This window comes from Pholcus phalangioides, unplaced genomic scaffold, assembly GCF_987345545.1.
Source record: "Pholcus phalangioides strain wild (caught in Gottingen) unplaced genomic scaffold, Ppha-v1.0 ptg000004l_1, whole genome shotgun sequence".
Lineage (NCBI taxonomy): Eukaryota > Metazoa > Arthropoda > Arachnida > Araneae > Pholcidae > Pholcus > Pholcus phalangioides.
In genome coordinates, this window is record NW_028301597.1 from 33,676,831 (window position 1) to 33,700,021 (window position 23,191).

Below are 23,191 nucleotides of genomic sequence, written 5' to 3' on the forward strand. Positions count from 1 at the left end.
GCAGAGCTAGTGGTTTGATTTATGGGTCTAAAATTATTTTATGGCCCTAGCTCATTAGATGATGCAAATTAATTAAAAGGTGTATTTAACTAGAACTGTTGAATTTTATTTCATACTGTTAGCTAAATGTTATTATCAATCCATTTTATTTTATTGCTCTTCTACATTAAACATTTTGTGATTGAAAGAAAAGTGGAGATTTCGAGTAAAACCAGAAAATAACATAGAATACACATTTTTTTTGTTTTCTATAATGACCAATAATGCATTACTGTTTGGTGCAATAAAATATCCATATATTTTTTATATATCCAGCTATTTTTTATATGATTTTAAACTATAAAAAATATAAAACTGTAAAAATACAGGGTGTTTCAAAAAGAATCACCCAATTTGAAATACGTATGTTGAACATATTGAATGCGAAAAATATTGAACAGACACTTAAGATTAATTTTATATTGCATGGCTAATCATAAAGTTTTTTACACACCAAATTAAAGGTGCTCAATATGTCCACCTTGGTATGTACGGCATATGTCTATATGGTAGTCAAATTCACCCTAAACTTTTGCGAGCATGTTTGCATCCACTGCGAGTGGATTTCTATGGACTACGTGTGAAACTCTGTCAGATGCGCTCCACATTTTCGTCTGACATGCGGGGATGGCCAGGAGATTTCCCTTTACACAGACAACCCGTGCCCCGGAACTGTTTGTACCATCGCCTAATGCTCTGAGCAGTAGGAAGTTATACCAGGGTATTGTCGACGAAAAACATGATGAACAGTTGTTATGGACTCACACTTTACGAAGCTTAGAACACAAAACAATTTCTGTTGTGCAGTTACCATCTTGACGAACACTGAAGTGGTGACTGAAGGAAGAGCGTTAGCGCTACCTGTTGGCAACTGCGTGAAACTCTAGATTTCCCTCTTTCTACCTATACATTATTCGATCGAAACAGATTAAAAGCTGAACTGTTATGATATTTTTAAATTAGATGATTCTTTTTGAAACACCCTGCATATTCATTTGACATTATAAATTTGTGTTGTGATTAATATTAGAACAAAGTATTTTTTTCTCTTTTCACACCATCACAATTTATTCTGTGGTAATCTTATCATTTAGGTTCATTCGTCCACAGCAAGTTGTTTATTGACTCAAAGGTGGTAGGAATAGTTTTTGCCTCCCTGAGTAGTAGCGATTCACAGATGCGAGCTGTTGGATATCATTGTCTTTCACAATTTTTCTCTCACTTGGTGGGATCCATGCATGGACAAAGGAAGATTTGGGTTTCTTTGTTTGAAATGATTCGTAATTCTATTCGAAATCCAAACCAGAAACTTCCCAGCATTATATCTGTTTTCTTAACCAAGTCTGTAGAAGTTCTCTCACAGCCAGGTATAATACCACTATATACTTATAATTTATTCTATACAAAATGTGTTTTAAGAAAGAAAGTAATATAAAATACATAATACGTAGAAATCATAATGTAAGATTCATTAGTGGGGAATATTTGTTTCTGTATTTCATATCTATCACATTAAGAACTGACTGTTTCAAATCATGCTTTTTATATCTATGCAGGGAGCCAGTTATATGTGTCTCTGTATAAGTTTCTTACGTTGAAGCCTATCCTAGCCTTTGACCAAGTTCCTGACTTTTATGTGTTTTTCAACAGCATAGAAATTGAAGTAAGTTTTGATTGTTCATATAATCGAACTATACATTTTTTTGTTTTAGTTAGTAATACAGCAAAGATTTTAAAAAAAATGTATACTTACGACATGTTTATACTTTAAACATAATACTTACATAACATGAGAAAAATTCAAGCATTTACCATCTTTACTTCAAAATATGGAAGACCGATTGCAGCATCATCAAAAATACGAAACAGTCACCATTCTGGCTACATAGTGTATGTGTGGCACCCAACCTATTTCAGAACAAACATTCTGTGGATGTCCCGATTCATTATAAATTTCTTTAAGAAATGTGTATGAGGTGCATGTACGGTTAAATAGTAGTAGTAGTAGTAATTCCTCAGTTATAGGGAAAATAACTTCTAAATATAAGATGATTTGAAAGACAGATAAAATAAAGAGAATTGTTAATTATTATTAAGGGAAATATATTTGTTGGCTGAGGTATAGCTATATAATGAATGCCCTCTATGATAATTGCCTATAATACAATATTGCTCTCTGATCCTAGTGTGTTTTTCATTGTGTTAATACATTTCATCTTTAACAATAACTTCTTAATAACAATACATTTCTCCAGTCAATTGAATATCATATCATTGTACTCAGGGTGAGAGTTTTAAAGACAAGCTATATATGGTTTCCCATAACTTTTGACACAAAATTACGCATGGCATACACAAAATTGCAATGTTTCTATTAAAACTTCCTCTAGGATCTCACCAGGAGAAGCTTATTTATACCAGAAATTTTATGGACCAGTTTTCCTTTTGCAAACTTGAGCAGATGTGGAAAATAGTTAATGAAATCAGGCATTTGTAAAAAAGGAAGATGTTTAAAGTAATTATGTACAGTGAAACCTGTGTGAAATGGAATGTCAATAGACTGAAATAATATTCCATTTTAAATTAATTTCTGTTTTGTAAAGGTGCAAATGAAAGCACTAATCATTGAACAAACTATATTTTAATTTTGTCTGAGACAGGTTTCCGTCTCATGCAGTGTCCGTCTTAGACAGGTTTCACTGTGTATTGTTTGGGACCAGAAGATTCGTTCGTAAAAATGTGCAGTTCAGGAATTGAAATTGAGCTCGACTATATTTTTGCATTATTGGATGAATCCTGCGAAAAATCATTTGATGCTCATGGACAATGGTGGCCCCAAGAGGCAAAAAATTTCCGAGGGGTGTATTCTATATTCCCAGAATTAGGGAATAAAGAAAAGAAGGAAAGGGAGTCGAGTGACTGACTTGGTTAAAAAAGGAAGGCAGAATGCTCTCTGTCAGCATCTTCATGTTATGCCTGGATAAAGAAAAATTTCTGAGCTTTGATTGAGAGCGAGTTTCATGTCTGGTATTGCCAAGTCTAGAACAATGATGGTCACTCTTACTGGCAAACACATTAAGTAGATAGTCCTCTCAACAGAGTTGAAAAAAATCCAGCCAAGGCAAGTTTTTGGGCAAAATGTGGAAAATGAATTTCCCTTTTCCACAACCTAGAAATATCTTAAACATGACGAAAAATGTAAACATGTATGAACATCCTTTATATGCACATCTTATATTATATCCAAATATACATTTTTGTGGTGCAGGTTAAACTATATATTAGATTAATAAAATTGGCCATACAATAAGGGAATAATTTTTCACACACAAACACAGCCACTTCTGCGTAATTGTATCTGAACCTTGAGTTATATGCAGAACTGTAGCAAGAAGATTGGTTGTGGTAAAATAAATGAATTTAGATAATGAAAGTTCTGAAAAATCAGGGTGGTGCCTGAATTTTTTTTCCTCCAAATTTTTCAAACCCCCGCAGAAAATGAAAATATCGAAAAGTGTCCTCATCTGTCGAACATAAAACCTTTAGTTATGAAACCAAAACTATTTTTCAGTATGGAATAATTAATTAAGCATCAAGTATTTTTTTTTAATCGAACTCAAACTTTCAGGAGCTAAAGTCATGTGCTTCTATTTTTCTTGAATTCCTTACTGTTGAAGAATATCCCTGCTTCATTAAATTAAAAAATTTAGAAATATTTCGAAAGGAGCAGTAATAATTAAAAAATGATCGGGTTAAGAGGAGGAGATAGCAGCCATTCTAAGAATTCATTACTCTGGAAGTGTTTTCCACTTGTCCAAATTAGCCACTTTTGGGAACTTAAAACTACTACAAAATAACTTTAATTATCATTAAATACAAATGTCAATAACATTATTATACATTAATATCACTTTATACAATAAAACTTGTCATGTATAGCAACAGACCTACAGAATGCCTTCATCTGGCTGAAGATTTTAACAGGCCAATTTTCTGGGTCGGGTTCATATTATAATCATCCTGAAAAATAAAGCTGTGTCTTATTTTTGGAGAAAAACTATACTTTTTATTCTGTTTCACTTGAAGAAAGGTGTTTGTTACCAATGTTCAAAAATCCCACAGAGTTATTTTCTTTTCGTTACGAGATGATGTTATTTTTTGTCTCTTGATATTTCAATTATGAAAGTCTGATGTACCTTTATAAAGCATTTTTTGAATAAAAATTCAGTTTACATACATTAGTTTACTTCTTCACAGAGGCTTCAATTTAATTATACAAGAGGATTTGCGTGTGGTGAAAAATTACTCTGTATTATGAGTAAGCAATAATATCTGTGGATATGCTTAATATATATCTTAATTATATATTTGTCAAACTAAGGTCCGTGGTTGCATTTTTTGTTTGCGGTTTCTTGTAACATTTTAATATGTGAATCTCGTACCTGAATGCTTACATAAAAATGGTAGAAGAATTATAAAAAAATGTGTTTGTGATTCCAAGAAATTTATTACATTTTGTGCTCCTAAAAAACATTTAAAAGTACTTTAAAATATACATATTTTAAACACTGCACTATGCAGCCATATTTGAAATACATAAACCAACCTCAAAGTAAAATTTTAACCTGAAAGCAACACATTTTCTTCAAAAACAAACAATTTTCCACAAAAAAAAACATTTTCCCCAAAAAACCCCCGAGTTTTTTAGCCTTAAAACCCAGCTTTGGGGGGGGGGGGGATGATTATCCGGGGGGCAAATTTTACAACCCTGCCTCTCAATACTTATGCCATGCATTTTCAATTTTTTTTTTTATTGTACTATCACTTACCCCGATCTCTAATAGATAAAACCACCTTTGCTTCTTTTGTTGTATTTATTTAGCATCGTGTGCAAAGGAGATGGATTTTATCCCTTCTGGAAGATGGTATCAGAGGCAGCTTGGATTTTCACTTATGCCAAAAACGGCACTTGTTCACTATTTTACTACCATACTATTCATCTTCTATCTGTGAAGAGAATGAAAAGGTAAGTCCTTTGTGCAATTTTTTGGAAAAAAAAAAGTGTTACTATTTTGTTGTTGTTGTTGTTTTTTTGTGGGGGGGGGGGGTGCCAAAGACGCAAAAATTTTAGTTCTTGGAAATTGCCATAGTAAAAAAATAGAATTTTATCAAAAATGGTATTTTACGAAAAAGAATGTTGGGAGGGAGGGAGACTCTTTGTGACTGTTGTGAAATATTGTAGAGACCTCATAGAAAAGGTGGTGCACAACTTCTGGCCCATGGGCCAAATGCAACCCGTCACAGGTTTTCATCCGGCTCACGAAAAGTGTTCCAATAAAGAAATATCAGTAGTAAAAGGCTGACCATATTTCCTACATAAAAATATAGGAAATCAATCCATATGGGCCATCGCTAATTATCATCAGAAAGAAAAGGTAACTAGAGTTGCGCATTATTGCCAAAAAAATTGTCGAAGGCGATTCAAGTTGCCAAATATTGCTAAAATTGTGAAACCACCAATGGCTGGAGGTCTATTATAAAACTTATGATTCATTAAAACGTCATTGACTAAAAAATTTGTTTGTCAAATATGTGGAATCAGACTATAATTAATTATGATAATTGTTATCATATAATTTATAAAAAAAAAATTCATGTAAGATTCTTTGAAAATTAGAAAAAAAAACTGGACATTTTTTGTAGGTAAGTTTGAGATGACCAAAATTACTGGAATGTGCTGTAAAGTATGGTCATATGATCACTGCATATATTCTAGTTTCTGGCCAGCGAGGGGCAGAAATACCATATATCTGGCCTGAAGACTGAAAAGGTTGTGCACTCATGTCATAGGAGATATATAAATTATGCCGAAAGTAATTATGAATTAAATACAACACTATGGTAGGAATTATGTACAAATTTCCACAGCAGAACATTTTCGGCTGAAGAGTCTTTATTCTTGTCTCACCCGTGTGAGATTCCATTCACTTTGAATGATTTTTATCTTTACGCAATAATTTTGTAAAACTAATTAATCATTTAAAATGAGGGATACCTATGCAAAATAATGCCAAGTTGTCGCTCTTGATTTTGCTCTCTTAAAAATTACAGATTCAAATTTTGAGGATATTAGAAGCAGCTGTTTGTACGTATTCATCTGCCAGAACGCTTTTTCAAACTGGTTTGCTTCCATGGCTCCATAATGCAGTGAGTACAAGGTGAGTGATACAGAATAACAATTGATTGAATTTTTAAACTCATGAATTCTGATAACATAATTTTCTTGATTTATTTTACATCTTTCATTTAAAACTACGACCAATATTTTGGGGGAATGAAAAGTATTCACAGGCATTTTTGATGCAAGTTATAGAGAATTTTTTGCACTTGCTGAAATTTTTGAGTAGCATCATCCAGATGTTTCTACGACTTCTACATCACAGAATTTTTCACAATGCAAAACACATGTTACATATTAAAATAATTAAAACTATGGCACATACTACTTGGGTATTTCTTTCACTGTTTCTCACATTTTTTTGATGTGATATTTATTGCATCACATATTTATAGTGATTAGAAACACTTAAGTTTCACAAATAAAAAAATTCCCAAATCAATAATTATCACATTTATTCACAAAAATGAGCAAAACTCGTTTAATTATTAGTGGAGAACAAGTGATATGAATAAGTGATTAGAAACACTTAAGTTTCACAAATAAAAAAATTCCCAAATCAATAATTATCACATTTATTCACAAAAATGAGCAAAACTCGTTTAATTATTAGTGGAGAACAAAGTTCTCACCAGAAACTTATTGTTGGAAAAAAAATTGATACAGGAAAAAAAAGTAAGAAATATCTTTTTGGAAGAAAGCCATAGAAGATCATTTCACAGTGATCCCACCAGACCGACAATATGACCTTGTGTGCGTCTGATAATCTTTTTTGTTCGCACCAGGCAATTTCCAACTGGATTGTCGAGTGGAATGTCCATAGTAGAAACAGTATCCTACTGCTCTGGCACTTACAGTGGACTCTCTTGAAACAAATGATGTGACAAATTTTAAATTTTTCAACAGGCATATTACACGTCCCATATTAAAACTAAAAGTTGCAAACAATGAAAAAAAATTTTACTTTCTACTAGAACACACTTTAACACTTCCTGTACGATCACGATTATACAAATTATACTGAACATGACTACTGCAGCTCATCAGGCAAGAACTTATTCTCCACCTAATAACACAATTTTGTTTTAAAATTTAGTTATCAGGCTAAGTATCAAACTACCTAGTGAAAAGCTGATAGTTTTTAGCAATCTCCATAGTCTCTTCCTTAAGCCTTTACCTGTCAATAATTATGACATTCTATTATTCCTTACGAAATGTTTCAATGTACGTGCTATTAGAAAGACTACTAAGGCAGTCTTTGTTGAAGTTCAAGTAGTAACATTTTATTGCATTTAAAATCTGGATGATATCAACAGAAGTCGCTTGGTTGACTTCTGAAAGTGGTTGTATAATTGTATCCAGAGTCAGATTAAGGTCGGTTTAGGCCCCTGGTGCAGAAGAAAATATTGGGCCCTCTAAATTATAAAAAAATTTAAAATTTGGTTCTCTTTAGAAGTCAGAGCTGAGGTCTGTCACCTGGTGCGCCCGCCTTTAAATTTACCTCTGATTTTTCTATCGATGGATACAATGTGTATCCATCCTGTGTCCTATTGTTGAAAAAAAAATTTTTAGAAAAGCTTTCCCATAGTAAATTTGGGTTCTCAAGATGATGTAAGTGTTTTTGCTTTTTCAAATGGACTAAAGCTTCAACTAAATGCTTGAGGTAGTGATTTATTGCTTTCAATGTCATGTATAAAATAAGTTAGAGTGAGCTATTCGAACTCACTCATATTTCATGAATTTAAATAATTAGTCTCAGCAAAATTATGATCTATTTTGCTTTAAGAAGTATAAATGATTAAGATACGGAAAAGATTGTAGAAAAGTGGTAAAAATGTCATTTATGCATCAAAATTGGCAAATTTCATATTAATGAGTCTATTTTTTCAAATACAAAAATTAATTGCATCCCTAATGATGATGAAACCTTATATATGTTGATATATGTTTTTATTCAATAAATATAGCAATGACAGCACAGTATTGAGAGGAGTAGTTAACATAATGTGTACATTATGGGAGACTTCTCTCTCGTCAGAACCTACAGAAATGTCATCAACTGCAAAGCAGAATACAGAATTGAATGTGTCTACTACTTCCATGGAACTGGGTGGTGGCACACAAGACAATGCTGTTGAATCAAAGCCATCCCTGGATACATCAGTAGAAAAGAGGCGATTCCATTCATCATTTGTGGATGATTTTTTGCTGGTTTGTTTTGAGACACTGAAAAAAATAGAGTGAGTAACTATCATACAATATCGGTTTCTGTTAATCACGTTCAATTAAAAAAAATGAGTGAGAGTTCAAATGCGTATATGTAAGACTAAGAATAGTTTAACACTTAATATTGTGGAAATAGTGTCATTCTAATCGCATGTTTTCGTTTCTTTTGCTTTGCCTTTTAATATTTTTTTATTGCATTCTAACAAAGACTAATAAAACCAGAATTTAGAGTTATGTTTTTATCCTGTAAACACCTAATTGCTCTAAGATTCTAATCCACATCTGCTACCATTAGATAACTTGTAACCTTTCTTCAGATTGAGTAATTGTTGTGAGTTGTAGTGGTAGGTAATACAAAATGCATGCTTTCTTCAAAGATAAAATGGGGTTTTCTCGAAACATCCAAATTGAGCTATCTTTCAATTTGCAGACTATTCAATACAAATTGAGATAGAGCTGTCGATCTGAGTTATTGCTTGATTAGTGTATTAAATCTGTTTATGTGTTAGCGTTGTGAAAACTTTGTGACAGAACTTGTTTTGTTTAGTCTATGATTTTTTAGATTTTTTTTTTCCCCCTAGGTTGATGGAGTCTAAAACTCTCTACAAGTACCTTCAAGCTCTGAACAACATTTTGGAGCATGTTAATGTCAATTCATTGACAGGGAAAGCAGAAGAAACGCTTAGAACAAATCTGAATCTATCTATTTGTCAAGTCTTGTGTATTATCCGGAAGTGGACTATGATTAGTTCTTACACTAGTTCTGAAAACAATCCTTTGGAAGGATCTGGGTCAAACAAAAATTCTGTACAGTTAATTAAAAAAATGGTTCATGAACTTTTTGGAAAGGTTGTGATGTACTGGTGTCCCGAATTGAGTGCTCCTGAGGGATTTTATAGAAATGTAATAGAACTCTGTGTGAATGTCACTTATTTAGTTCTTGAAAATTGCCAAAACAACCACGAGTTGCTTGGAAGGTGTTCAGAGTGGTTATTTTCATGTCTAAAGAATGATTCGAGAAAAGGTCTAGTACAGTTATTCCTTATGTCAGAAGGAAACAATTCTTTGTCTTGTCTTGAACTGGTCTTGGTTCAGTGGGAAGTGAATTCGAAAAAAGCTTGTTACAGACCAGGAAATGATTCCTTGAAGTGGGACAATATTGTTCATTTTTTGATAGATAACAGGCAAAAAGCATCAGCTCATGTTGCAGAAGTACTTGATAATTTGTGTTCTTTGATGAAATGAAATCTATTTTTGTAAGTAATAAGAATTTGATATGAATGATGCTCATTTTGTGGTAAATATATTGAATCTTGTATTTTTTTATTTTTTTTTTCAAAGTCATCTCTCACAAAAATCATGAATCAATAGCACAAATATTTTTTTTAGCATTCTAACACCTCTGTAATATTGAAAAATAATCTCTATTAAAATGTGTAAAACAGTCGAACTTGGTTAATTCGAAGTCCAAAGTCACTGGGAGAAAGTTTGAATTATTCAGTTATTTACTGGGATCCATGAAGTGACTACAAATTGTGACTCAAAATCAACATTCATAAAGGATAATAATTATTATACTTTATGAATTTTGATGATTGATATACACCTTGATCTATAAGATGAAAAAACATAATCGGTATTAAGAGGTACACATTCTCAATGCACTTCATTTGAATAATGTGAAAACGGTTATAAAAAAGAGTAGAAGTGAAACAGAATTTTTGTCTTTTAAAATTTGTTGCTTAACAACTTGATCGAGAAAATCCAAGTCTGGTTTCTTGTAGAATTTTTCCAAACTAAATTTCCTCATATATATACAAAAAAATCATAATTTTTTTTCCTCTAACTTCAAATTATCCAAAACAAAAAAACTGTAATTAAACAATAAATTTTAACATTAAATTAGATAGAAAACAATGTATAAAGGGGAGTTCATTAAAGTTTGAAATATCCAAAATTCAAACTAACCAAGTTCGAATTAACCGAGTTCTACTGTATATATTTTTTATTATCCAACAAAGAAAAGGTATGCTTAAACATTCAATAAAGACATAATTAATGATAATATACAGCAGTGTTCTTCAACCTTTTTACACTTGTTGACCGGTGAATACAGTTGAAAAATCTTGTGGAAGAAATTAATTTATCCTTAAATAATTTGAGGGCTGGTAAAAAATAAATAGGGCATATAATTTGTGAACTGGCAAAAAAAAAAAAAAAAAAAAAACTTCTCGAGCAGTAAGTTGTTTTAACCAGCAAATATATAATAAATGAGAGAAATAATTTGTGGACTGGCAACAAATTTATGAACAGCAAAAATAATTTGACGACCGACTGGCAGAAAATAAATAAAAGAAAATTTGCAGACACTGGGGAAAATGGCATAAATAAGAGGGACTCACAAAATATAAATAGATGAGAGATAATTTGGGAACCTGCAAAAAATAAATAATTTGTGAACCGAAGGAAAAAAAGTCTAGATCTACGGCCGGGATTACACTATAAAAGTTTGATAAAAGTTCTTTTATAAAACTTTAAAATATAACCAATAATTGTGTCTGTTATATTCACGCAAATGCAACCGATAGTCTTGTTGGTTACATTTTCTAAGTTTTATAAAAGAACTTTTATCAAAATTTTACACGGTATTCCTGGCCTAATACAGAAAAAATAGTTTGCAGACTGGTAAAAAATATATGAACAGAAGAAATATGATTTTGGAACTGGCAGAAAAATTAAAAGGAAATTTGCAGACCAGCAAAAAATAAGAGAAATATTTGCAGACTAGCTGATGGCTAAAATGGAAATAAAAACCAATATATAAGCTGTATTTTTATTAAATCCACAATTATGTAGTGGCTACATGAATTAGGCGAAATGTTAGGCAGACTGGTGGTTGAAGAACACTGATATACAGGGTAATACAAAATGTTACAAAAAAAAATCCTATGGCTGCTGTAATTTATTTATTTCACACATATCAACATAGCATGAAAGTTTATCTTTGCAAGTTTCATTTGGCAATCCGGAAATCTACCATCTAACTAGAAGCACTGTTATTCGAAATGGAAGCATGAGCAAAATAAAAAAGTTAGTGTGTTGAAATACAGTAAAACCAAAACCTTGAGATTTTTAGACTAATTTGGGAATGTATGAAAAAGGTCACTACTACAGGACTTGTTGAAGCAAAGCATAGGTGATGCATTTATTCAATTGCCAGATCAATCTGGTATCGCAAGAAGCTTTAGATCAGGCTATGTTGGCAAAAACTAGCAGCATTTCTACCGAACGCCAAGGAGATACTAGCTTTTCAGTGTTGCTAATAGACTTCGAGAAGTTAACCTTTCACATTATGTTAATATGTGTGAAATAAATTGCATCACGAAAAAATGTTTTCTTTTTTTGTACAATTCATTTAGTTTTACCCTGTATGTGTGTATATTAAATGTCTATAAAATGTCATAAGAACATAATGAAAAAAGAGATTTTTTTTACTTTGGTGTTATGATACCATTCATATTTGCCATTGAAATGGAGTAAAAAAAAAATCCCTATAATCATGTTTTTACCATCTTTTCAAGCCATCATCATTTTGTTTTCAGAATAAATTTATTTTACAAATACTCAAATTTCCTTTATACTCTATTCATTTATTATATTGGTTCTTCAGAAAATTTCTAATTCATGTTACTTCATTGAGATCAGTTATTTCTGTGTTTAATGTTCTTACCTTATATCCCTTTAACATTCAGCTAATTTACAACCAAATACATGTTGAATCCAAGCATTTATTTCATTTGTATCTGAATACAATGCAAAGAAAAAAAGCAACTTTTTTTATCTTTTGGAAAATTCATCCACTGACGTGAAATATTGTAATTCTCTGGAAAATTTTTGGATGTTTTCTTCCTTTTATGTCCAAAAAATTTCCATCTGCTTTTTTTAATACCTAAAATTAATTAGTTGTAACAGATAAAGGTTGATTTATAATTACCAGACATAGAAGATGAATATTTGTGGCAGTGCAGCGGTTTTCAAACTTTTGCCACCTACAGCTCTCTTGCCTTGGTCAACGTTCGTTCATAGCTACTTAGGATAATCTAACTGAAAACCTTCTGAAACACTAAACAGGCAATATCGCCAACTCACCATGATGCATCTGCCAAAGTTGGCTATGCACACTTTGAGAACCATTTTTGCTGTAATGCAATTACGATTCAGTTCAGTGGTCAGAGGCAGAAAAAATTGGACATATCAGTCAGAAGTGTTTGGGACCCAGGGATGCTCTGTTAAGCTTAATGTAAGATTTTGATTTCTGAATCGATTCTGAGAGTGCTCCAACCCTTGCTGAAAGTTGCTGCGGGTGCTCAACGAGCTCCATTCTGATGCCAGTACCACCTCCGACCGTATCTGTTCCCCCTTCGCTGATATAGTGATTACCTGATATCCCCCTCCTGAATAATTTATGTAGTGTGTGTACATAATTGAAGTTCACCTATTTAAACGTGTCTATAACCATAAATATTTATCTGAAAACACTTACCAGCAGGAAGGGGTAGGAAAAAAATTGAGAAGGAAAAACTCAGTTCCAACATTGATCACTATGGGATGCACAATACAAAATAAAAAGTACACAAGCAAATTTTTGTAAGCATGTGACTAAACGGCTGAAGCTTCATGGCAAGGTATCTAGATGTCTCCCGTAGAGCTATATCCATTCTAATTTCTTCACTAGAGCATGACATTATGTTTACTTAAGGTGTGCTTTGCTGATTAAATTCCTTCTACACAGACACTGATTCTATATCAAAAGCAGTGCGGTCTTAGCTGCCCGAGGACTCAAATGCAGACGTAGCCGGTCAATTTGTCGCACTCAACTTGTCGCGCTCAACTCGTCGCGCCTCAATTTGTCGTGGTACAAATTTGTCGCGATACAAATTTGTCGCAGTGTCAATTCGTCGCAATACAAATTTGTCGCAGTGTCAATTCGTCGCGGTACAAATTTGTCGCAGCTCCACTTCGTCGCGATACAAATTCGTCGTGTGTGTTTAAAAGTTTTTTCCCCCATAATTCATGTTCCGAAATTATAAAAACTTTTAATGCAATTCAAAATGAATTAGACTATTATTAATTTTCTTTATTTGGGTTTTTTGTTGTATCTTAAAGAGAGATACAGGTTATACGGATGACAAAAAATAATGTAGTACTTTTTAAAATTAAATTGTTTGAATTCAATTTAAATTGCAATAAATTGAAATCTTCTACGTATCTTTAAAACAAAAGAAAAAAATTATGGTAGTTCAAAATACCATCACGTATTATTCTATAAATCATCATCGGGTTTTTACTGCGATATTCACGTATATAAGTGTAAATAAAATGATACTCTCAAAGCACTGAAAATAAATAAAGGTTTAGATATTGTGGAGTGTTTATATGTACGATACGAATTGTTTTTAAAATTAAAATTATCCTAATAAATGTAGGCTATAATCAGAGGCGGATTTATAGTTTTCCCACCTGTGGGCTATTCAAACCTTGCCTTTCTTCTTCCTTTCTAATTCATGTTCTTGATCACCAATTACTTAATTTTGGTCACGCCCTTTCACTTGAACTTGTCATCTTGGGATAAAGCCCGCATACCCCCTCCCCACCTAGGAAATATACCTCTGAATATAATAATCTTACATTGTCTGTTAATGTTAATTCACTTGTATTATAAGAAGAAATTTTTACTAATCGTTGACTGGAGCCGTAGACCAAGCACACCAGCCTTGTATCAAAAGCTTAGATGCTAATGAAAACTATGTGAAAATATTCAAACAAGCCAGCCAAAGATATGCGACTGATTATAAACATAAGATTAATAGTTATATTGTATCTATGCGACTGACCCATAGTCATCTTTCTTATTGGTGATTACATTGCCTTTGTCGGTGCTCATCCTGTGGGCATAATGAAAACTTCATCGAATTGTCATTCATAAGCACTGTACATTTCCATCCTTGATCTGCGCCCAACTCCCTTCGCTGTGAGAAATCCCAACAAAAGCGGGAAGTGCGGCTTATACGGTGAAAATTAAATATTAATTTAATTGAATTATTAATTAATTAAATATTTCAGGTTCTTATGGAGATACTGTAATGGGGCAGATAGAAATTTACCATTAAAGAAAGGCTCACTGTAATTTGGGCAATATCATACAGACCGAAATTTTTCCACATGATATTGAAATTTTATCACAGCAAAAATCAATTATTTAACATTTCAAATTTTTATAACCGAATTTTCAAATATAATTAAACTTTTATATGCAGTTAAATTTTTAAATGTAATTGATATTGTGATTTTAATTTCGAGTGTCATGTACATGAAGAATAATGATCTAATTAAAAGTCTGATTTCATTCTTTTTACTTGAGAGTTGTTACTTTAGAGTTGAAAAAAAATCAAAAATCGATTGACATTTGCAGTGGTGTCAGAGACAGACATGCTGTTGGTGCCCAGGGTACTTTATGGAATGGGTATGAGCACCCAGAGAAATGATTCAGAAATCAAAATTTCCTACATCAAGACAAGAACCCACAAGTTCCAAACACTCCCGGCATGCTTGGCCAGTCAAAGGTGCCGACATGAAGGAAACATTGAGGAGCTGGGGGGGGGGGGGGCTGAAAATCGCCATTCATTCCGTTTATAAGGGACTCAAACCCGTACTCAGGGACTCAAATCCCGAAAAAAAGTGGGAAATGCGGCCTATACGGTGGAAATTAAAATTTAAAAATTTATTTGATCTCAATTTTTTATTTGGGTGAGCTCTTCAACATCCCTCACTGCGAGAAATGGAAATCCCGACAGAGATGCGACTTATATGGTAAAAATTAAATTTTAAAAATTTAATAACTTCAATGAATACTTTAATTCATTTGTTAAAAATTAAAACAGATGGGCAGGGGGAACATTTCCAATAAATGAGAAAAAAATTAGTTCAATTTTTTACGCCTAAAGCACCTACCCTATTTATAAGATCACAACAAACATATGAATTTTAAAGCAATTCAAATTTGTCGCGATGAAATGAGCTTGCGACAAATTTGTACCGCGACGAAATAAGCCTGCGACAAATTTGTACCTCGACGAAATGAGCGTGCGACAAATTTGTACCGCGACGAAATGAGCCTGCGACAAATTTGTACCGCGACGAGTTTGTAGCACGACGAATTGACGCTGCGACAAATTGACTGCGACGAATTGTCCCGCGACAAGTTGAGCGCGACGAATTGACCTAGACCCAAATGCAGAGGGGCCTAATTAAAATGAGATCTGGTTCAAATTTTTAAGGGTAAGCATGTTAATTGGTAGGCAGACATTTCTAGTCGGGTGGGGGGAACACCTCCGAGAAATCTCTTTGCCCAGGAGCCCCATGATGCTTTCAAGATGAGCCTGACCAAAAGCTATAGAGATTTTTGCCCTCTTGAGAATTTTAGTTGCTTTTTGCAGTAAACCCCCCCCCCCTCTTTTTCCTGGGAAAAAAATTAACTCACTTCCTCCCCCAGAAAATCTTGCATAAGCTTATGAGTAAGTGTGGTGGTCAGGGGAAAAATACACGTAAAAAGCTTTTTTTAGTACAAGTTGCTTCATCTGTTGTAAGCAGAGGTTTGATCCTGAATCTGGTACGCTAGGTTTGTATGGAAAAATTGTCGGTAATCTTGGTCTGGGGGAGGGGGGGGGGGGGTACAATGATATCAGTACATATTTACTGGATTGTCCACACATATCTTTGATGTTGGAGGGGGTTTGAACCCCAAGAAAAAAAGGCATAAAGAAATCTGCGCTCAGATGGCGAAATGCCATTATTTTCAAAATTTTATGATGGCAAATTTATAAACAATATTTTGTCAAAATGTGATACTGTGGTTCAGGAGAGGGGGAGGGAGCGTCAAAGATGGAGTCGACTGATCTAATGTAACTTCCTCATAAACCGAAAGAGAATGACAAAATTTTACCACCTTCCAAAAATTTCATGAACATGGCTCTGGAATGGGAACAACTCCATTACTTCGGAAAAGTAATATGACATTTCGCCATCAGAGCACAGATAATTGGTATCATTAATACAGCATATATAATTTATTGGATACAAATGAAGATCTTTCAGAAAGAGGTTAAGATTCAAAATAATTTTGAGGCCCGGTTTGACTCAATTGTGTAGACCAGCTTCTCAAGTGGCTAGGGTTCTCAAATTTTCCCATCCGTGATGCCCCTTTTCTCTATTTATTTCTTATCCATGAGCTTTGCCGGCTCCCCAGAGCTATTTTAGAAAAACCTTTGTGATGGTCACCACAGCGCTCCTGACAAAGGTTAGAGGCACGCCATGGCTCACAGTTTGAGAACCCCCGGTGTAGGCCTTTAAAGCCCTGTTTACATAGGAAATAGAAAAAGCATGTTTAAAATTCGCTTCAAGAATTTTCACCAATGACTGCTCCCTATTTCTATCCTTACGAAGGAAATGGAGCTTAAGGGGCTCGTGGAAAATCTTTCTCACCCAAAGAGATCCCTAAGAACCCTTCCCTCATCCTATTTGGTCCAAGATGTTTTGTCATCACTCTTGAATATATGTTGTTTAAATTTACTAAATTATGGGGGGGGGGGCTGCATCAATTTCTTTTCGTTCAGTTAAATATATATTATTATAATATAAATTTAACGCCTAAACATTAGGCCCTTTATAGACAGAGGAAAACATCCATAAAACGAAACCAATTATGGAACAGCCGCTGCCATCTAAAGAATCTGAAAGAATGATATGCAAATTTCAAGAAGCCACCAGATGATACCGATAGTACATCACAATGACGAGAGTGTAAGAGGAGGGTATATAAGGAATGGTGGCCAAGAAGTAAAATTGTTCACAAGAGTTCTGTAAGGCGCTCAGTGCCATAAGCGAATAGTTATGACACAGAGGACGCATGTGGATGATTTTTTACGTGGTAGAATTATCGGTCGCCTGAAATGTGGGCGTACTCAGATGGAAGTATCCGAGGAACTTGGAATTGCCCAAAGTGTCATCTCTAGGCTTTGGCAACGATTCCAAGATAACGGAAATGTCAGTAGACGTTACAGCACAGGTCACCCCTCGAGTTACAACGCCGAATGAAGACCGGTATTTGGCAGTAACTGCCAAAAGAAGCAGACGGAGCATCCGACCTGTCTCGTCATAGCTATCTGCAGCCACGGGTACCACAGTTTCAAGGCAAACCGTGTACAGACGTTTGGGAGATATTGGTCTATATGCTCGCAGGCCTGTCAGATGTGTTCCGCTCACGGCAACTCACTGTCGGCAGCGATTAGCCTAGAGTAGAGAACATGCAATGTTGACATCGTCACAGTGGGCTTGTGTGATGTTTTCCGACGAGTCCAGGTTTAGCTGGCAGTCTGATTCACGTCGGACTTTCATATGGGGAACGCCAGGTACCCGTTACCACCAAGACAACATCATTGAACGACACCGTTACGGTGGTGCAGCATTGCTCGTTTGGGGTGGAATTATACTGGGTTCCAGAACAGATCTGAATGTTCAAACCGGAACTATGAAAGCCCAAATTTATCGGGACATCATTCTGGAACAACATGTACGTTTGTTTAGGGGTGCCATGGGCGCAGAATTGGTGTTTATGGATGACAACGCCCGTCCTCACCGAGCAAACATCATACACGAATGCCTTGAATCTGAGGATATAACCCGTATGGAATGGCCAGCATTCTCACCTGACTTGAATCCGATAGAGCATGTGTGGGACATGCTTGGCCAACGAGTTGCAGCCCGTCAACCATCTCCTACATGTGTACCGGAACTTCGGAGAGCATTGCTTCCCCAAGATGAGATCGATAATTTGATACTCAGCATACCTAGGCGTTGTACGGACTGTATTTCATCGCATGGGAGACATACAATGTATTAACCATCATACCAACCATGTAACAGTAAGTTTTTGTAAAGGAGATATTTTTTACAATTGCTCCAGGGAGCAAAAATCGCAGTTTTTATGAATGGTATCATACATACCCCATCGTTTTTGTTCTTTATCTTTTTTTGTTCAATAAATGGGCTTTATGAATAAGTAACGTTTGTTTTGTTTCTGAACCTTTATTTGCCAGAGCTGGCATTATCCTTAATTTATGGACATGAGTGTATATATGAATTGACATCATCATCATCATCCTGCCCTCCCCCAGCAATAATGACCATCCCCTCCCCAGACTTCAAAGTCTATCACCGCCTATGCCCGGGCAAGAGAAGAGAGGCGTCACAAATATGAGACTCGGTTGAAATTTTCTGAAATTTACCAGGTAGGGCCTCCGAAAAACCACCTGGTCCGAGGACCCGTGGTACTCTGAAGACGGCCCTGCATGGATATCCACCTCAAAAGTGGGGGGTCTGCAGGGCCGGAATTTTGCGGCCCCCCTCTAAAAAAATTTATGTAACTACTCCCCGATTTACGAACTTCCCAAGTTGCGTACCGAACTATTTTTTTTTGTAGTCTTGGTTTTACAGCGTGCAACGAAAATTTTACAGGCAGTGTGATGGAGATCAAAATCAGAATGTGCGCTGAAGGGAAAGTAATGTTAATAAAAGTCTTTTTTTATTACTATTATATTCAGTGGTGGATTAAAGTCGGTCAAGGCAACACCCTTATAGATCTTATCTGTGGGGGTGTTGGTCCCGGGAGCAAAAAAAAAATAATGGGCCCCTTAAATTAGAAAAAAGTGTGAAGTTTAGGTTTTTCGGGCTCTTTAGAAGTCGGGGGCAGTGTCCAGTGCGTCTGTCGATAAAAGAATATAATCCACCTCTGATTATATTATTTATTGTATACTGGAAACAGGGCCGCAACTGGGGGGGGGGGGGAGTAGGCGGATCTGATGTCCCGGGGGTGCCAGACCTGAGACCACAAATTTCATACTTTAGCCTCTTCAATGTTAGAGAGGATAGCCAAAATGTATGCTTTCCTACAGCTGACCAAACATCTGGCTGCGGCCCTCATTGGAAATATTGTAAGGGCTAAAAAATATTTGCGAGGAAGGGAGCTATAAAACCCAATTTTTCCATTAGTATTACAAATATTGGGGGGGGGGGGGGTTCATCCCAATACAAGTTCACGCATATGCACATCGGGGTTCCTCCACTAATTGAAATGGCTATCAGCGCTTTGATGTTATTGGGGTTGAACTGAAAGCTGCTTCTCTTCCCACCAAAAATGTAAGTTTCAGAGGAAAAATTTAAATTTTTCACAAATGGTTCCCATTTCAGAAGAAAAGGGGTTCTTTTCTTCCAGGAAAATTGCGGCCCCATAAATTTTTGCGGCCCGGTGCGACCGCACCTTTCGCACCTGCTTAAGTCCGGGCCTGGGGGTCTGGCTCATTATTTTATATTTATTTTTATGGGCTTCGTATTTCTAAGCGAACTCAAAATTCAATTCAATTTTTAAAATTATTGATGTGGCGGAAAACATTTCTAAATTTTCACAGTTCTATGCCTTTATCGTTAGTCCCACCCTCCAGTAATATAAGCTCGATGGAAGTCATCCTTGAATACTAGATGGCAGTAAACATGGAAGAAAGAATAATTATTCATTCCTCCATGGGCTATAAACCTCACCAAATAAAGATTTTTCAGAATATGAATTTTTATTGGTCAAAGCTACAGTGGCTGCTTTAAAGAGAAATTATAGTAGATCAAAACCGACTATATTTACGTCCATAAGTGGACATTGACTTGGAAGTCTGGGGGGGGGGGGCAAGGTCATTATTGCTGGGGGGGCACGATGATGATGTCAGCTCATATACACATATATACATTAGATCAGTCTAGAACTCCTCAATACATGATGTATATGAAGGCGTCTTAGATCAGTCGACTCCACCTGTGACGCTGGGGGGGGGGGGGGCAATGGCCCCCCCCCCGTATCGCCGCCCATGTTTACGTCAGTGACGTATATAAATAAAATGCAAATTATTTTGCACTTGTCAGTTATGTGAGTGACTACTGGCACGTTTTTTTTTCCAACTGTCGTGATTTGAGGGGCAGTTTGTTACATTGATGATAGCCTGTATCAGCAATATCATCAGGAACTTTACGTTCGGGATATAAATTCAGCAGCATGCGGGCCACCATATTTGTTGTCAAAAGAGAATTGTGACGGCTTTAAATAAAAATATTCTGTATCCAAGAACTCCTGTCATCTATAATTTATAAATAGTACTAGTTGAGTTTCTCGTTTGCTTTTTAAACAATTAATAGCAGCGCAAGTCTTATTTTCCTCTTTGATTCATTAGTGTAGTTTTTTAATTAGTTGATAGATGGCAGTAGAAGCTGCTAGAAACTGAACAGGCTTTGCGTTTTTTTTTGATAGGTGGTTAGACCAAAGCGTTTCTTTGGGCCCTAAAACTTAAATAAAAGCGAATCTTGTTTACCTCTCTCTCTGCGGTTTTGTTTATTATCGCCATCATGCGTATTGAAGTGCTCAGAGCTCTCGACGATAATTACATGTACCTGATTTACGACGAAAAGACGAAAGAAGCTGCCGTCGTGGATCCCGTCGAGCCGGATAAGGTGCTGCGGGAAACGGAGCGGGCCGGATTACGACTGAGCACCGTGCTCACGACTCACCACCACTGGGATCACGCCGGAGGTAACCGCGAACTCCTGGAGAAATGCAAGAGCAAGCTGACCGTCTTCGGAGGAGATGATCGCATATACGGCGTGAAGAACATCGCCAAACACGGGGACGAGGTTTCGGTCGGCTCGCTGCACGTCAGATGTCTGTTCACGCCTTGCCATACCAGCGGCCACATATGCTATTTCGTCCAGGATACCTCGATGCCCAGTTCGCCAGCCGCCGTCTTCACCGGCGATACCCTGTTCCTGTCCGGGTGCGGCAAGTTCTTCGAAGGCAGCGCCCAGCAGATGTACGCGGCGCTCGTGGAGATACTCGGCAACTTGCCTGGCGACACCAGAGTCTACTGCGGTCACGAGTACGCCATCAATAATCTCAAATATGCCAGCCACGTTCAGCCCAACAACAAGGCTGTCGCCCAGAAATACGCCTGGGCTCAAGAGAAACGCGCGAATGACGAGATGACAGTACCATCGACGATAGCCGAGGAAAAGACTTACAATCCATTCATGAGGGTGCACGAAGCCGAAGTTCAGCAACATGCCCAATGCTCTGATCCAGTGAAGGTTATGGAGTTTCTTCGTCATGAAAAGGACAGGTTCAAAAAGTGAACTGTGTAATCAGATATATACTTTGCTTAACAATTAATTTGAAAATACTCAGAGTTCGTGTTAGTTTTTCAAATATGTTTCGATATAATAAAAATAATTTTTTGATATGAAAATATCTTGTTTATGAAGCAATGTTACTTATGTGTTATCCATGCCAGGGAGATAAAACTGCCAGCAATGATATACCAGCAATAATGCAAACTGAAGCAATCATTTTTTCTGTGTGAAAACCATTATACAAATGTTTTGTCACCTGCCTAATGCAAAGATAAATCCTTGCTGTCGAAACTTTCCTAGTAGTGGACATAGAGTGGCATCTTCGGAAACAAAGAAACTTTTATCAAGTTATACTTAAAATCTGAAGATACAAAATTAATGATTTTACGAGTATGGAAAGAAAACTTTTGAGGGGTAAAATGAGATACCCCTTATTGCTAATATGTGCCAAAAAAAAAAAAAATTATCAATATTTAAAGAGATATAGAACATTGCATTTATTAGAGATGGGATGAATATTTCGCTGCCAAGTATTGGGTATTCGACCCTTTTGCCAATTATCTGTAAATCTAAGCACTACAATTTGAAAAAAAAAAAAAAAAAAAAATTATTTTTCCCATAAACGAAAAATTACTGATTTTATTGCATGGTGTACGTACCTTTCAGTGAAAGAGGGTGAATTTCTAGGACAAGGAAAACGAAACTGAAAATAGAAACCCTCTACAATAAGGTGAAAGTGAGCATAAATCATATAAAAGTTCACTTTTAGAAGGATTTACCTAAACACAATACATATTGAGCTACTGAAAGAGACATCTGAAGAGGGAAAAGTAAAATATGTCGTAAATTTTCTGACATTACAATAACGGTTGATATTACCAGTAAAATTGTAACAAGTGTTGAAAAAAAATTCTGTAAGTAATATTAAAATACAGTATAACATCATTGAATTTGATTGTCAGAATAATGGCAATAAAAATCATTTACCAGTTTTTGTAATATTTGAGTAATAAATTACATAATCAAAATTCAATTTTAATTGTAATTATATTAATTTATGAAAATTGACATTCAGCCAAATCACTATTTGTCCCATCTGTAGTATTTATATGATTTAGGTAGACTTGAATAGTATAAAAATATCATTTACTGTTTGTCAACTTACTTTTATATCATTGTTGAAGAAAGCAAAGCAATATGTTCCGTCCGTACATAGTAGGTGAAGTGCTCGAAATTCTTCCCCCTCTAATTTACATGTAAATTAATAACTTTCACTAATACTTGTCCAGATTTCCTGTTTGAAGCATTTTTCCCACTCATATTTTTTTTTTCACAATGGTATGGTCTTTGAAAAACTTCATTAGTGAGATCCACTGTATATATGCTTATACTCATAATGAATTGACATCATTACACTCCCCCCACCCCAGCTTTTCAAGTCTAATCACTGCTATGAACATATGTAGTTAC

The 23,191-nt window shown here is 35.3% G+C and overlaps 2 protein-coding genes across 3 annotated transcripts in view; both read left to right on the plus strand.

Moving 5' to 3' along the window:
* The window catches only part of LOC149087118 (nucleolar pre-ribosomal-associated protein 1), a 52,800-nt gene extending 42,909 nt beyond the window's left edge, over positions 1–9,891 (plus strand). Inside the window, exons 28-33 of one of the 2 annotated variants that reach the window (XM_089231364.1) lie at positions 1,134–1,406; positions 1,596–1,702; positions 4,922–5,065; positions 6,151–6,257; positions 8,185–8,457; positions 9,025–9,891. In XM_089231364.1, coding sequence (XP_089087490.1) covers positions 1,134–1,406; positions 1,596–1,702; positions 4,922–5,065; positions 6,151–6,257; positions 8,185–8,457; positions 9,025–9,688 — 1,568 coding nt within the window. In that variant the 3' untranslated portion in view covers positions 9,689–9,891. The remainder of the gene's footprint in view (positions 1–1,133; positions 1,407–1,595; positions 1,703–4,921; positions 5,066–6,150; positions 6,258–8,184; positions 8,458–9,024) is intronic. The other variant, XM_089231365.1, reaches the window with a different exon arrangement.
* A 10,999-nt stretch (positions 9,892–20,890) lies between these two features.
* tzn (hydroxyacylglutathione hydrolase tenzing norgay) lies at positions 20,891–22,720 on the plus strand. The gene has a single exon (XM_089231366.1). It carries the CDS (start codon positions 20,945–20,947, stop codon positions 21,722–21,724), a length of 780 nt encoding a protein of 259 aa, XP_089087492.1. The 5' UTR covers positions 20,891–20,944; the 3' UTR covers positions 21,725–22,720.
* Positions 22,721–23,191: the final 471 nt, after the last annotated feature.